We start from the raw sequence: 17,500 nt of genomic DNA, 5'->3' as shown, positions 1-17,500 counted from the left end.
TTTCAGCTAAGGTAAAGACAACAACCTGACAGTTTCAGCTAAGGTAAAGACAACAACCTGACAGTTTCAGCTAAGGCAAAGACAACAACATGACAGTTTCAGCTAGGGTAAAGACAACAACCTGACAGTTTCAGCTAAGGTAAAGACAACAACCTGACAGTTTCAGCTAAGGTAAAGACAACAACCTGACAGTTTCAGCTAAGGTAAAGACAACAACCTGACAGTTTCAGCTAAGGTAAAGACAACAACCTGACAGTTTCAGCTAGGGTAAAGACAACAACCTGACAGTTTCAGCTAAGGTAAAGACAACAACCTGACAGTTTCAGCTAAGGTAAAGACAACAACCTGACAGTTTCAGCTAGGGTAAAGACAACAACCTGACAGTTTCAGCTAAGGTAAAGACAACAACCTGACAGTTTCAGCTAAGGTAAAGACAACAACCTGACAGTTTCAGCTAGGGTAAAGACAACAACATGACAGTTTCAGCTAAGGTAAAGACAACAACCTGACAGTTTCAGCTAGGGTAAAGACAACAACCTGACAGTTTCAGCTAAGGTAAAGACAACAACCTGACAGTTTCAGCTAGGGTAAAGACAACAACATGACAGTTTCAGCTAAGGTAAAGACAACAACCTGACAGTTTCAGCTAGGGTAAAGACAACAACCTGACAGTTTCAGCTAGGGTAAAGACAACAACCTGACAGTTTCAGCTAGGGTAAAGACAACAACCTGACAGTTTCAGCTAAGGTAAAGACAACAACCTGACAGTTTCAGCTAAGGTAAAGACAACAACATGACAGTTTCAGCTAAGGTAAAGACAACAGCATGACAGTTCCAGCTAAGGTAAAGACAACAACCTGACAGTTTCAGCTAAGGTAAAGACAACATGACAGTTTCAGCTAAGGTAAAGACAACAACCTGACAGTTTCAGCTAGGGTAAAGACAACAGCATGACAGTTTCAGCTAAGGTAAAGACAACAACCTGACAGTTTCAGCTAGGGTAAAGACAACAACCTGACAGTTTCAGCTAAGGTAAAGACAACAACCTGACAGTTTCAGCTAAGGTAAAGACAACAGCATGACAGTTTCAGCTAAGGTAAAGACAACAACCTGACAGTTTCAGCTAGGGTAAAGACAACAACCTGACAGTTTCAGCTAAGGTAAAGACAACAACCTGACAGTTTCAGCTAAGGTAAAGACAACAACCTGACAGTTTCAGCTAAGGTAAAGACAACAACCTGACAGTTTCAGCTAAGGCAAAGACAACAACATGACAGTTTCAGCTAGGGTAAAGACAACAACCTGACAGTTTCAGCTAAGGTAAAGACAACAACCTGACAGTTTCAGCTAAGGTAAAGACAACAACCTGACAGTTTCAGCTAAGGTTAAGACAACAACCTGACAGTTTCAGCTAAGGTAAAGACAACAACCTGACAGTTTCAGCTAAGGTAAAGACAACAACCTGACAGTTTCAGCTAAGGTAAAGACAACAACCTGACAGTTTCAGCTAAGGTAAAGACAACAACCTGACAGTTTCAGCTAAGGTAAAGACAACAACCTGACAGTTTCAGCTAAGGTAAAGACAACAACCTGACAGTTTCAGCTAAGGCAAAGACAACAACATGACAGTTTCAGCTAGGGTAAAGACAACAACCTGACAGTTTCAGCTAGGGTAAAGACAACAACCTGACAGTTTCAGCTAAGGTAAAGACAACAACCTGACAGTTTCAGCTAAGGTAAAGACAACAACCTGACAGTTTCAGCTAAGGTAAAGACAACAACCTGACAGTTTCAGCTAAGGTAAAGACAACAACCTGACAGTTTCAGCTAAGGTAAAGACAACAACCTGACAGTTTCAGCTAAGGTAAAGACAACAACCTGACAGTTTCAGCTAAGGCAAAGACAACAACATGACAGTTTCAGCTAGGGTAAAGACAACAACCTGACAGTTTCAGCTAAGGTAAAGACAACAACCTGACAGTTTCAGCTAAGGTAAAGACAACAACCTGACAGTTTCAGCTAAGGTAAAGACAACAACCTGACAGTTTCAGCTAAGGTAAAGACAACAACCTGACAGTTTCAGCTAGGGTAAAGACAACAACCTGACAGTTTCAGCTAAGGTAAAGACAACAACCTGACAGTTTCAGCTAAGGTAAAGACAACAACCTGACAGTTTCAGCTAGGGTAAAGACAACAACCTGACAGTTTCAGCTAAGGTAAAGACAACAACCTGACAGTTTCAGCTAAGGTAAAGACAACAACCTGACAGTTTCAGCTAGGGTAAAGACAACAACATGACAGTTTCAGCTAAGGTAAAGACAACAACCTGACAGTTTCAGCTAGGGTAAAGACAACAACCTGACAGTTTCAGCTAAGGTAAAGACAACAACCTGACAGTTTCAGCTAGGGTAAAGACAACAACATGACAGTTTCAGCTAAGGTAAAGACAACAACCTGACAGTTTCAGCTAGGGTAAAGACAACAACCTGACAGTTTCAGCTAGGGTAAAGACAACAACCTGACAGTTTCAGCTAGGGTAAAGACAACAACCTGACAGTTTCAGCTAAGGTAAAGACAACAACCTGACAGTTTCAGCTAAGGTAAAGACAACAACATGACAGTTTCAGCTAAGGTAAAGACAACAGCATGACAGTTCCAGCTAAGGTAAAGACAACAACCTGACAGTTTCAGCTAAGGTAAAGACAACATGACAGTTTCAGCTAAGGTAAAGACAACAACCTGACAGTTTCAGCTAGGGTAAAGACAACAGCATGACAGTTTCAGCTAAGGTAAAGACAACAACCTGACAGTTTCAGCTAGGGTAAAGACAACAACCTGACAGTTTCAGCTAAGGTAAAGACAACAACCTGACAGTTTCAGCTAAGGTAAAGACAACAGCATGACAGTTTCAGCTAAGGTAAAGACAACAACCTGACAGTTTCAGCTAGGGTAAAGACAACAACCTGACAGTTTCAGCTAAGGTAAAGACAACAACCTGACAGTTTCAGCTAAGGTAAAGACAACAACCTGACAGTTTCAGCTAAGGTAAAGACAACAACCTGACAGTTTCAGCTAGGGTAAAGACAACAACCTGACAGTTTCAGCTAAGGTAAAGACAACAACCTGACAGTTTCAGCTAAGGTAAAGACAACAACCTGACAGTTTCAGCTAAGGTAAAGACAACAACCTGACAGTTTCAGCTAAGGTAAAGACAACAACCTGACAGTTTCAGCTAAGGTAAAGACAACAACCTGACAGTTTCAGCTAGGGTAAAGACAACAACCTGACAGTTTCAGCTAAGGTAAAGACAACAACCTGACAGTTTCAGCTAGGGTAAAGACAACAACCTGACAGTTTCAGCTAAGGTAAAGACAACAACCTGACAGTTTCAGCTAGGGTAAAGACAACAACATGACAGTTTCAGCTAAGGTAAAGACAACAACCTGACAGTTTCAGCTAAGGTAAAGACAACAACCTGACAGTTTCAGCTAAGGTAAAGACAACAACCTGACAGTTTCAGCTAAGGTAAAGACAACAACCTGACAGTTTCAGCTAAGGTAAAGACAACAACCTGACAGTTTCAGCTAAGGTAAAGACAACAACCTGACAGTTTCAGCTAGGGTAAAGACAACAACCTGACAGTTTCAGCTAAGGTAAAGACAACAACCTGACAGTTTCAGCTAAGGTAAAGACAACAACCTGACAGTTTCAGCTAGGGTAAAGACAACAACCTGACAGTTTCAGCTAGGGTAAAGACAACAACCTGACAGTTTCAGCTAGGGTAAAGACAACAACCTGACAGTTTCAGCTAAGGTAAAGACAACAACCTGACAGTTTCAGCTAGGGTAAAGACAACAACATGACAGTTTCAGCTAAGGTAAAGACAACAACCTGACAGTTTCAGCTAAGGTAAAGACAACAACCTGACAGTTTCAGCTAAGGTAAAGACAACAACCTGACAGTTTCAGCTAGGGTAAAGACAACAACCTGACAGTTTCAGCTAAGGTAAAGACAACAACCTGACAGTTTCAGCTAGGGTAAAGACAACAACCTGACAGTTTCAGCTAAGGTAAAGACAACAACCTGACAGTTTCAGCTAAGGTAAAGACAACAACCTGACAGTTTCAGCTAAGGTAAAGACAACAACCTGACAGTTTCAGCTAAGGTAAAGACAACAACCTGACAGTTTCAGCTAAGGTAAAGACAACAACCTGACAGTTTCAGCTAAGGCAAAGACAACAACATGACAGTTTCAGCTAAGGTAAAGACAACAACCTGACAGTTTCAGCTAGGGTAAAGACAACAACCTGACAGTTTCAGCTAAGGTAAAGACAACAACCTGACAGTTTCAGCTAAGGTAAAGACAACAGCATGACAGTTTCAGCTAAGGTAAAGACAACAACATGACAGTTTCAGCTAAGGTAAAGACAACAACCTGACAGTTTCAGCTAAGGTAAAGACAACAACCTGACAGTTTCAGCTAAGGTAAAGACAACAACCTGACAGTTTCAGCTAAGGTAAAGACAACAACCTGACAGTTTCAGCTAAGGTAAAGACAACAACCTGACAGTTTCAGCTAAGGTAAAGACAACAACCTGACAGTTTCAGCTAAGGTAAAGACAACAACCTGACAGTTTCAGCTAAGGTAAAGACAACAACCTGACAGTTTCAGCTAGGGTAAAGACAACAACCTGACAGTTTCAGCTAAGGTAAAGACAACAGCATGACAGTTTCAGCTAAGGTAAAGACAACAACATGACAGTTTCAGCTAAGGTAAAGACAACAACATGACAGTTTCAGCTAAGGTAAAGACAACAACCTGACAGTTTCAGCTAAGGTAAAGACAACAACCTGACAGTTTCAGCTAAGGTAAAGACAACAACCTGACAGTTTCAGCTAGGGTAAAGACAACAACCTGACAGTTTCAGCTAAGGTAAAGACAACAACCTGACAGTTTCAGCTAGGGTAAAGACAACAACCTGACAGTTTCAGCTAGGGTAAAGACAACAACCTGACAGTTTCAGCTAAGGTAAAGACAACAACCTGACAGTTTCAGCTAAGGTAAAGACAACAACCTGACAGTTTCAGCTAGGGTAAAGACAACAACCTGACAGTTTCAGCTAAGGTAAAGACAACAACCTGACAGTTTCAGCTAGGGTAAAGACAACAACCTGACAGTTTCAGCTAAGGTAAAGACAACAACCTGACAGTTTCAGCTAAGGTAAAGACAACAACCTGACAGTTTCAGCTAAGGTAAAGACAACAACCTGACAGTTTCAGCTAAGGTAAAGACAACAACCTGACAGTTTCAGCTAAGGTAAAGACAACAACCTGACAGTTTCAGCTAAGGCAAAGACAACAACATGACAGTTTCAGCTAAGGTAAAGACAACAACCTGACAGTTTCAGCTAGGGTAAAGACAACAACCTGACAGTTTCAGCTAAGGTAAAGACAACAACCTGACAGTTTCAGCTAAGGTAAAGACAACAGCATGACAGTTTCAGCTAAGGTAAAGACAACAACATGACAGTTTCAGCTAAGGTAAAGACAACAACCTGACAGTTTCAGCTAAGGTAAAGACAACAACCTGACAGTTTCAGCTAAGGTAAAGACAACAACCTGACAGTTTCAGCTAAGGTAAAGACAACAACCTGACAGTTTCAGCTAAGGTAAAGACAACAACCTGACAGTTTCAGCTAAGGTAAAGACAACAACCTGACAGTTTCAGCTAAGGTAAAGACAACAACCTGACAGTTTCAGCTAGGGTAAAGACAACAACCTGACAGTTTCAGCTAAGGTAAAGACAACAGCATGACAGTTTCAGCTAAGGTAAAGACAACAACATGACAGTTTCAGCTAAGGTAAAGACAACAACATGACAGTTTCAGCTAAGGTAAAGACAACAACCTGACAGTTTCAGCTAAGGTAAAGACAACAACCTGACAGTTTCAGCTAAGGTAAAGACAACAACCTGACAGTTTCAGCTAGGGTAAAGACAACAACCTGACAGTTTCAGCTAAGGTAAAGACAACAACCTGACAGTTTCAGCTAGGGTAAAGACAACAACCTGACAGTTTCAGCTAAGGTAAAGACAACAACCTGACAGTTTCAGCTAGGGTAAAGACAACAACCTGACAGTTTCAGCTAAGGTAAAGACAACAACCTGACAGTTTCAGCTAAGGTAAAGACAACAACCTGACAGTTTCAGCTAGGGTAAAGACAACAACCTGACAGTTTCAGCTAGGGTAAAGACAACATGACAGTTTCAGCTAAGGAAAAGACAACAACCTGACAGTTTCAGCTAGGGTAAAGACAACAACCTGACAGTTTCAGCTAGGGTAAAGACAACAACCTGACAGTTTCAGCTAAGGTATTGTCAATGCTTAAGCACTTGAATAACTACATGTACATACTACCTCAACTAACCGGTGCCCCCGCACATTGACTCGGTATCAGTACCACCTGTATATATTGGGATTTTACTGCTGCTATTTAATTACTTGTTACTATTATCTCTTATTCTTATCCATATTTATGTAAACTGCATTGTTGGTTCAGGGCTCGTAAGTAAGCATTTCACTGTAAGGTCTACTACACCTGTTGTATTCAGCATTTCACTGTGAGGTCTACTACAACTGTTGTATTCAGCATTTCACTGTAAGGTCTACTACACCTGTTGTATTCAGCATTTCACTGTGAGGTCTACTACACCTGTTGTATTCAGCATTTCACTGTGAGGTCTACTACACCTGTTGTGTTCAGCATTTCACTGTAAGGTCTACTACACCTGTTGTATTCAGCATTTCACTGTGAGGTCTACTACACCTGTTGTATTCAGCATTTCACTGTAAGGTCATCTACACCTGTTGTATTCAGCATTTCACTGTGAGGTCTACTACACCTGTTGTAATCGGCATTTCACTGTAAGGTCTACTACACCTGTTGTATTCAGCATTTCACTGTGAGGTCTACTACACCTGTTGTAATTGGCATTTCACTGTAAGGTCTACTACACCTGTTGTATTCAGCATTTCACTGTGAGGTCTACTACACCTGTTGTAATCGGCAATTCACTGTGAGGTCTACTACACCTGTTGTATTCAGCATTTCACTGTGAGGTCTACTACACCTGTTGTATTCAGCATTTCACTGTGAGGTCTACTACACCTGTTGTATTCAGCATTTCACTGTAAGGTCTACTACACCTGTTGTATTCAGCATTTCACTGTGAGGTCTACTACACCTGTTGTATTCAGCATTTCACTGTGAGGTCTACTACACCTGTTGTATTCAGCATTTCACTGTGAGGTCTACTACACCTGTTGTATTCATCATTTCACTGTGAGGTCTACTACACCTGTTGTATTCAGAATTTCACTGTGAGGTCTACTACACCTGTTGTATTCAGCATTTCACTGTGAGGTCTACTACACCTGTTGTATTCAGCATTTCACTGTGAGGTCTACTACACCTGTTGTATTCAGCATTTCACTGTGAGGTCTACTACACCTGTTGTATTCAGCATTTCACTGTGAGGTCTACTACACCTGTTGTATTCAGCATTTCACTGTAAGGTCTACTACACCTGTTGTATTCAGCATTTCAATGTAAGGTCTACTACACCTGTTGTAATCAGCATTTCACTGTGAGGTCTACTACACCTGTTGTATTCAGCATTTCACTGTGAGGTCTACTACACCTGTTGTATTCAGCATTTCACTGTGAGGTCTACTACACCTGTTGTATTCAGCATTTCACTGTAAGGTCTACTACACCTGTTGTATTCAGCATTTCACTGTGAGGTCTACTACACCTGTTGTATTCATCATTTCACTGTAAGGTCTACTACACCTGTTGTATTCAGCATTTCACTGTGAGGTCTACTACACCTGTTGTATTCAGCATTTCACTGTAAGGTCTACTACACCTGTTGTATTCATCATTTCACTGTGAGGTCTACTACACCTGTTGTATTCAGCATTTCACTGTGAGGTCTACTACACCTGTTGTATTCAGCATTTCACTGTGAGGTCTACTACACCTGTTGTATTCAGCATTTCACTGTGAGGTCTACTACACCTGTTGTATTCAGCATTTCACTGTAAGGTCTACTACACCTGTTTTATTCAGCATTTCACTGTGAGGTCTACTACACCTGTTGTATTCAGCATTTCACTGTAAGGTCTACTACACCTGTTGTATTCAGCATTTCACTATGAGGTCTACTACACCTGTTGTATTCAGCATTTCACTGTGAGGTCTACTACACCTGTTGTATTCATCATTTCACTGTAACGTCTACTCCACCTGTTGTATTCAGCATTTCACTGTAAGGTCTACTACACCTGTTGTATTCATCATTTCACTGTAAGGTCTACTACACCTGTTGTATTCAGCATTTCACTGTGAGGTCTACTACACCTGTTGTATTCAGCATTTCACTGTAAGGTCTACTACACCTGTTGTATTCAGCATTTCACTGTGAGGTCTACTACACCTGTTGTATTCAGCATTTCACTGTGAGGTCTACTACACCTGTTGTATTCAGCATTTCAATGTGAGGTCTACTACACCTGTTGTATTCAGCATTTCACTGTGAGGTCTACTACACCTGTTGTATTCATCATTTCACTGTACGGTCTACTACACCTGTTGTATTCAGCATTTCACTGTGAGGTCTACTACACCTGTTGTATTCAGCATTTCACTGTAAGGTCTACTACACCTGTTGTATTCAGCATTTCACTGTGAGGTCTGCCTTGGAATTTAGAACTCCATAACAGAACCTCTTTACATTCAGCAAGGTTCTGTTCAATAAGTTCAGACTCTTCAGAACAGCTGACACCCTGGTGTCTGTTGGCCTTGTGTCTAGAATGGATACCATTTATCTGCCTTGGAATTTAGAACTCCATAACAGAACCTCTTTACATTCAGTAAGGTTCTGTTCAATAAGTTCAGACTCTTCAGAACAGCTGACACCCTGGTGTCTGTTGGCCTTGTGTCTAGAATGGATACCGTTTAAGTCAGACAGGGTGAGTTAAGTCCACGGTCAACATGATGGAGTTTCAGAAAGTCCTAATGGTTTCGTAACATTTCTCTCAAATGTAATCCTGTATTGGGAAATGGTTTTCAAACCCCCATGCTGTTGAACGAGGCCAAACCACAAATTACAGTGTAGTATGAATCACGACATGACTGAGAGTCAAGCTGTTCCAAGAACAGACCCATGTTTCTGAGGAGATAGATGTCTCTGCCCGTCCCTTCCTCCCCTCTCCTCCCCTGCTCCTTCCTCCCCTCTCCTCCCCCGTTCCTTTCTCCCCCATTCCTTCTTCCCCCGTTCCTTCCTCTCCCCTCTCCCCCTGTTTCTTCCTCCCCCTTCCTCCGTTCCTTCCTCCCCCTCCTCCCCTCCTTCCTTGATCCTTCCTACCCCATGCTGGGCTGTAGGTCTACTAAACGGTGCTGGGCTGTAGGTCTACTGAAAGGTGCTGGGCTGTAGGTCTACTGAATGGCTCTGGGCTGTAGGTCTACTGAATGGTGCTGGGCTGTAGGTCTGCTGAATGGTGCTGTAGGTCTACTGAATGGTGCTGGGCTGTAGGTCTACTGAATGGTGCTGGGCTGTAGGTCTACTGAATGGCGCTGGGCTGTAGGTCTACTGAATGGCGCTGGGCTGTAGGTCTACTGAATGGCGCTGGGCTGTAGGTCTACTGAATGGTGCTGGGCTGTAGGTCTACTGAATGGTGCTGGGCTGTAGGTCTACTGAATGGTGCTGGGCTGTAGGTCTACTGAATGGTGCTGGGCTGTAGGTCTACTGAATGGTGCTGGGCTGTAGGTCTACTGAATGGTGCTGAGCTGTAGGTCTACTGAACGGTGCTGGGCTGTAGGTCTACTGAATGGCTCTGGGCTGTAGGTCTACTGAATGGTGCTGGGCTGTAGGTCTACTGAATGGTGCTGGGCTGTAGGTCTACTGAACGGTGCTGGGCTGTTGGTCTCCTGAATGGTGCTGCGCTGTAGGTCTACTGAATGGCGCTGGGCTGTAGGTCTACTGAATGGCGCTGTAGGTCTACTGAATGGTGCTGGGCTGTAGGTCTACTGAATGGTGCTGGGCTGTAGCTCTACTGAATGGTTCTGTAGGTCTACTGAATGGCGCTGTAGATCTACTGAATGGAGCTGGGCTGTAGGTCTACTGAACGGTGCTGGGCTGTAGGTCTACTGAATGGTGCTGGGCTGTAGATCTACTGAACGGTGCTGGGATGTAGGTTTACTGAATGGTGCTGGGCTGTAGGTCTACTGAATGGTGCTGGGCTGTAGGTCTACTGAATGGTGATGGGCTGTAGGTCTCCTGAATGGTGCTGGGCTGTAGGTCTACTGAATGGTGCTGGGCTGTAGGTCTACTGAATGGTGCTGGGCTCTAGGTCTACTGAATGGTGCTGGGCTGTAGGTTTACTGAACGGTGCTGGGCTGTAGGTCTACTGAATGGTTCTGTAGGTCTACTAAATGGCGCTGTAGGTCTACTGAATGGGTCTGTAGGTCTACTGAATGGGGCTGTAGGTCTACTGAATGGCGCTTGGCTGTAGGTCTACTGAATGGTGCTGGGCTGTAGGTCTACTGAATGGTGCTGGGCTGTAGGTCTACTGAATGGCGCTTGGCTGTAGGTCTACTGAATGGCGCTGGGCTGTAGGTCTACTGAATGGTGCTGGGCTGTAGGTCTACTGAATGGGGCTGTAGGTCTACTGAATGGTGCTGGGCTGTAGTTCTACTGAATGGGGCTGTAGGTCTACTGAATGGTGCTGGGCTGTAGGTCTACTGAATGGTGCTGGGCTGTAGGTCTACTGAATGGGTCTGTAGGTCTACTGAATGGTGCTGGGCTGTAGGTCTACTGAATGGGTCTGTAGGTCTACTGAATGGTGCTGGGCTGTAGGTCTACTGAATGGGGCTGTAGGTCTACTGAATGGGGCTGTAGGTCTACTGAATGGGGCTGTAGGTCTACTGAATGGTGCTGGGCTGTAGGTCTACTGAATGGTGCTGGGCTGTAGGTCTACTGAATGGGTCTGTAGGTCTACTGAATGGGGCTGTAGGTCTACTGAATGGGTCTGTAGGTCTACTGAATGGGGCTGTAGGTCTACTGAATGGGTCTGTAGGTCTACTGAATGGGGCTGTAGGTCTACTGAATGGTGCTGTAGGTCTACTGAATGATGTTGGGCTGTAGGTCTACTGAATGGCGCTGGGCTGTAGGTCTACTGAATGGTGCTGTGCTGTAGGTCTACTGAATGGTGCTGTATGTCTACTGAATGGTGCTGGGCTGTAGGTCTACTGAATGGTGCTGTGCTGTAGGTCTACTGAATGGTGCTGTAGGTCTACTGAATGGTGCTGTAGGTCTACTGAATGGTGCTGGGCTGTAGGTCAACTGAATGGTGCTGTGCTGTAGGTCTACTGAATGGTGCTGTAGGTCTACTGAATGGTGCTGGGCTGTAGGTCTACTGAATGGTGCTGGGCTGTAGGTCTACTGAATGGCGCTGGGCTGTAGGTCTACTGAATGGTGCTGGGCTGTAGGTCTACTGAATGGTGCTGGGCTGTAGGTCTACTGAATGGTGCTGGGCTGTAGGTCTACTGAATGGGGCTGTAGGTCTACTGAATGGCGCTGGGCTGTAGGTCTACTGAATGGGGCTGTAGGTCTACTGAATGGCGCTGTAGGTCTACTGAACGGTGCTGGGCTGTAGGTCTACTGAATGGGGCTGTAGGTCTACTGAATGGTGCTGGGCTGTAGGTCTACTGAATGGTGCTGGGCTATTATTGTCAAATCGGTTGATATTTGACGAGTTGAGGTTGCCATTGTAGTAATCCCTTTTAGATAACAAGACTCCTCGATATGACTAATGCACATCTGTGGTATCCCTGTCCTACCTGGCGGATTGTAAAGTAGGTTTGTTTTCTCCACAGTAAGTTAACAGGGTGTGTCTCTATGTGGTCTTTCAGGTGTTCCAGGGGTGTGGTCAGCCCAAGCCGTCTGGGATGGGCAGCAGCAGATCAGCCAGGGGGATCTCTGATGTCTTCAACGCCCGATTCAGACCCTACAGCCCAGAGGAGAGACCCACCACGGCCGCTGGCACCAGCCTGGACAGACTGGTAAGAGATGAGGACAGGGAGGAGGACAGACTGGTAAGAGAGGAGGACAGGGAGGAGGACAGACTGGTAAGAGATGAGGACAGGGAAGAGGACAGACTGGTAAGAGAGGAGGATAGGGAGAAGGACAGACTGGTAAGATAGGAGGACAGGGAGGAGGACAGACTGGTAAGAGAGGAGGACAGGAAGGAGGACAGACTGGTGGGATAGGAGGACAGGGAGGAGGACAGACTGGTAAGAGATGAGGACAGTGAGGAGGACAGACTGGTCAGAGATGAGGCCAGGGAGGAGGACAGACTGGTGGGATAGGAGGACAGGGAGGAGGACAGACGGGTAAGAGAGGAGTACAGACTGGTAAGATAGGAGGACAGACTGGTAAGAGATGAGGACAGACTGGTAAGAGAGGAGGGCAGGGAGAAGGACAGACTGGTAAGAGAGGAGGACAGGGAGGAAGGCAGGGAGAAGGACAGACTGGTAAGAGAGGAGGGCAGGGAGAAGGACAGACTGGTAAGAGAGGAGGACAGTGAGGAAGGCAGGGAGAAGGACAGACTGGTAAGAGAGGAGGGCAGGGAGAAGGACAGACTGGTAAGAGAGGAGGACAGGGAGAAGGACAGACTGGTAAGGGAGAAGGACAGACTGGTAAGAGAGGAGGAGAGGGAGAAGGAGAGACTGGTAAGGGAGAAGGACAGACTGGTAAGAGAAGAGGACAGGGAGAAGGACAAACTGGTAAGGGAGAAGGACAGACTGGTAAGAGAGGAGGACAGGGAGAAGGACAGACTGGTAAGAGAGGAGGACAAGGAGGAAGGCAGGGAGAAGGACAGACTGGTAAGAGAGGAGGACAGGGAGGAGGACAGTGAAGGGATACTCTACTCTAGACATTTCTGTATCAGATATCTAGGGTTGGGGGTAGGATAATCTGATCCTAGATCTGTGGTTAGGGGAAGGAGAAGGAAGGGTGGCAGGGAGAGAACCACTCTAGTCTCAGATGTAGACAAGAGACCAGAATCTTCTATATCAGACCAACGTTATAGAAGTCTCTGGAAGTGTGAAATCATACTGTCTACTGAGAGAACCAGCAGAGAGATAGTTTGAGATTAAATCACTTTTATGTTATCCCCTGAGTCCTTCTCTGAGTCCAAAATGGCACCCTATTCCCTATATAGTGCACTAGTTTTGATGGTCCCGGTCAAAAGTAGTGCAGAATAAAGGGAATGGGGCTCCATTTGGACCCCAGCCCCTCCTCTCAGTTGAATCCTCAGTTCCATGTTCAGGTCATGGCTCTGTGTTGACTCATACACAGCCTCGGTCTCCCACCATCCTGTCATCTCCCCAGGGGAGAGTGAAGTGTGCAGGGATAAGTGTGCTCTCTCCTCTCAAGCGCTCTCTCACTCTACTGTTACCTTGATGGTCAAACCCTGGAGGGTTTTCTGGGAACAAAGGGCTGGTGGTCAAATCATGGAGGGTTTTATGGGAACAAAGAGCTGGTGGTCACACCATGGAGGGTTTTCTAGGAACAAAGAGCTGGTGGTCACACCATGGAGGGTTTTATAGGAACAAAGCGCTGGTGGTAACATCATGGAGGGTTTTATGGGAACAAAGAGCTGGTGGTCACACCCTGGATGGTTTTATGGGAACAAAGAGCTGGTGGTCACACCCTGGAGGGTTTTATGGGAACAAAGAGCTGGTGGTCACACCATGGAGGGTTTTATGGGAACAAAGAGCTGGTGGTCACATCATGGAGGGTTTTATGGGAACAAAGAGCTGGTGGTCACACCATGGAGGGTTTTATGGGAACAAAGAGCTGGTGGTCACATCATGGAGGGTTTTATGGGAACAAAGACCTGATGGTCACATCATGGAGGGTTTTATGGGAACAAAGAGCTCAAGGAAACAACATATGCATGTCAATACATATTTACACACCTATTTTCAACACCCACTTTTCTTTTAAGCAATTCTTGAAAAATCCATACACTACCCCTCCGGGATGATACATTATCCCTCCGGGATGATACATTACCCCTCCAGGATGATACATTACCCCTACAGGATGTTACATTACCCCTCCAGGATGGTACATTACCCCCCCAGGATGTTACATTACCCCTCCGGGATGTTACATTAACCCTCCGGGATGGTACATTACCCCTCCGGGATGTTACATTTCCCTCCAGGATGATACATTACCCCTCCAGGATGGTACATTACCCCTCCAGGATAGTACATTACTCCTCCAGGATGACAACACCAGGACATTGTCTTAGAGAAGATGTAGATTGGAAAGATAATTTTAATATAATGTGTTATAATACATAATGATTGAGGCAGGTGTAATAACATGAGTTGAGAGGTGCTTAGACTCCCAAAGAGAGAGGAGGCAGGGGAATTGAATATCTTGCCAGAACTGTTCATCGCGTTCTATGGTTGCTATTGGTTTCCAGACTAATGCATGTATTCATAGCCTTCCTTGCATTGTATAGGTTTTATTTCTCTCTCTGTGTCTCTCTCTCATCTGCCTTTCTATTAAATCCCTCTCTTCTCTGTTTCTCTGCTGCTCCCAGAGGACAGTGTGGAGGACAATGCAACACAGCGTAAGCCTTCCTTCCAATCCGCCTCTTACCTCATCTCATCTGTCTTGTGGATCTGTCCTGTCCTCTTCCTACTTGTCAACATTACTCTCAGAGAGATATCTGTAATGTCTGATGCTGCTACAGGAGGCTGTAGTCTAGATGTATAGCTGTAGTGTCTGATGCTGCTACAGGAGGCTGTAGTCTAGATGTAGTTTATGATGATGCTACAGGAGGCTGTAGTCTAGATGTAGTTTCTGATGCTGCTACGGGAGGTTGTAGTCTAGCTGAAGTGACTGATGCCGCTACAGGAGACTGTAGTCTAGCTGTAGTGTCTGATGCTGCTACAGGAGGCTGTAGTCTAGCTGAAGTGTCTGATGCTGCTACAGAAGGCTGTAGTCTAGCTGAAGTGTCTGATCCCGCTACAAGAGGCTGTAGTCTAGCTGAAGTGTCTGATGCCGCTACAGGAGGCTGTAGTCTAGCTGAAGTGTCTGATGCCGCTACAGGAGGCTGTAGTCTAGATGTAGTGTCTGATGCTGCTACAGGAGGCTGTAGTCTAGCTGAAGTGTCTGATGCTGCTACAGGAGGCTGTAGTCTAGCTGTAGTTCTGATGCTGCTACAGGAGGCTGTGGTCTAGATGTAGTGTCTGATGCTGCTACAGGAGGCAGAAGTCTAGATGTATAGCTGTAGTGTCTGATGCCGCTACAGGAGGCTGTAGTCTAGCTGAAGTGTCTGATGCTGCTACAGGAGGCTGTAGTCTAGCTGTAGTGTCTGATGCTGCTACAGGAGGCTGTAGTCTAGATGTATAACTGAAGTGTCTGATGTGGCTACAGGAGGCTGTAGTCTAGCTGAAGTGTCTGATGCTGCTACAGGAGGTTGTAGTCTAGCTGAAGTGTCTGATGCTGCTACAGGAGGTTGTAGTCTAGCTGAAGTGTCTGATGCTGCTACAGGAGGTTGTAGTCTAGCTGAAGTGTCTGATGCTGCTACAGGAGGTTGTAGTCTAGCTGAAGTGTCTGATGCTGCTACAGGAGGTTGTTGTCTAGATGTATAACTGAAGTGTCTGATGCTGCTACAGGAGGCTGTATAACTGTAGTGTCTGATGCTGCTACAGGAGGTTGTAGTCTAGCTGAAGTGTCTGATGCTGCTACAGGAGGTTGTAGTCTAGATGTATAACTGAAGTGTCTGATGCTGCTACAGGAGGTTGTAGTCTAGATGTATAACTGAAGTGTCTGATGCTGCTACAGGAGGTTGTAGTCTAGCTGAAGTGTCTGATGCTGCTACAGGAGGTTGTAGTCTAGCTGAAGTGTCTGATGCTGCTACAGGAGGTTGTAGTCTAGCTGAAGTGTCTGATGCCGCTACAGGAGGCTGTAGTCTAGATGTAGTGTCTGATGCTGCTACAGGAGGCTGTAGTCTAGCTGAAGTGTCTGATGCTGCTACAGGAGGCTGTAGTCTAGCTGTAGTTCTGATGCTGCTACAGGAGGCTGTGGTCTAGATGTAGTGTCTGATGCTGCTACAGGAGGCAGAAGTCTAGATGTATAGCTGTAGTGTCTGATGCCGCTACAGGAGGCTGTAGTCTAGCTGAAGTGTCTGATGCTGCTACAGGAGGCTGTAGTCTAGCTGTAGTGTCTGATGCTGCTACAGGAGGCTGTAGTCTAGATGTATAACTGAAGTGTCTGATGTGGCTACAGGAGGCTGTAGTCTAGCTGAAGTGTCTGATGCTGCTACAGGAGGTTGTAGTCTAGCTGAAGTGTCTGATGCTGCTACAGGAGGTTGTAGTCTAGCTGAAGTGTCTGATGCTGCTACAGGAGGTTGTAGTCTAGCTGAAGTGTCTGATGCTGCTACAGGAGGTTGTTGTCTAGATGTATAACTGAAGTGTCTGATGCTGCTACAGGAGGCTGTATAACTGTAGTGTCTGATGCTGCTACAGGAGGTTGTAGTCTAGCTGAAGTGTCTGATGCTGCTACAGGAGGTTGTAGTCTAGATGTATAACTGAAGTGTCTGATGCTGCTACAGGAGGTTGTAGTCTAGATGTATAACTGAAGTGTCTGATGCTGCTACAGGAGGTTGTAGTCTAGATGTATAACTGAAGTGTCTGATGCTGCTACAGGAGGTTGTAGTCTAGCTGAAGTGTCTGATGCTGCTACAGGAGGTTGTAGTCTAGCTGAAGTGTCTGATGCTGCTACAGGAGGTTGTAGTCTAGCTGAAGTGTCTGATGCTGCTACAGGAGGTTGTTGTCTAGATGTATAACTGAAGTGTCTGATGCTGCTACAGGAGGTTGTAGTCTAGATGTATAGCTGTAGTGTCTGATACTGCTACAGGAGGCTGTAGTCTAGCTGAAGTGTCTGATGCTGCTACAGGAGGCTGTATAGCTGTAGTGTGTGATGCTGCTAGGTATTATATATTGTATTTTATGTACTCAAATATACATGTTTTTATTGTCAGCTATTATATATTTTATGTACTCATATATTTTGTATTTTATCTTACATTTACATTAGTCATCTAACAGACTCCCATCTAGAGAGACCCACTGAACCATTTACATTAATCATCTAACAGACTCCCATCTAGAGAGACCCACAGAACCACCCAGGGTCAACACCCTGCCCCAGTGCACCGCGAATCCCCCACAATTCCCTGAGAGCGGCACCTCAACCATCTGAGACCCCCCCCCCCCATCCCTGAACATATGTAATGAATAATAAAATATTATAATTCCATTCCGCACCCCCAAGTTTGGACACACCTGCGTGAATCAGGCCTTCGTGGTCGAATGTCTGAAAATAAACCACTACTAAAGGAAACCAATAAGA

The 17,500-nt window shown here is 45.2% G+C and overlaps 1 protein-coding gene across 2 annotated transcripts in view; it reads left to right on the top strand.

The window, feature by feature from the left end:
* LOC110513658 (glypican-6) overlaps positions 1-17,500 on the top strand; it is a 361,504-nt gene that overhangs the window by 311,332 nt on the left and 32,672 nt on the right. The window contains exons 6-7 of one of the 2 annotated variants that reach the window (XM_090206943.1): positions 11,974-12,123; positions 14,682-14,711. In XM_090206943.1, coding sequence (XP_090063069.1) covers positions 11,974-12,123; positions 14,682-14,711 — 180 coding nt within the window. The remainder of the gene's footprint in view (positions 1-11,973; positions 12,124-14,681; positions 14,712-17,500) is intronic. The other variant, XM_090206942.1, reaches the window with a different exon arrangement.

Source organism: Oncorhynchus mykiss, chromosome 18 (assembly GCF_057628025.1).
Source record: "Oncorhynchus mykiss isolate SJ-2025 chromosome 18, ASM5762802v1, whole genome shotgun sequence".
Lineage (NCBI taxonomy): Eukaryota > Metazoa > Chordata > Actinopteri > Salmoniformes > Salmonidae > Oncorhynchus > Oncorhynchus mykiss.
This window is presented reverse-complemented; position numbering and strand designations above follow the sequence as displayed.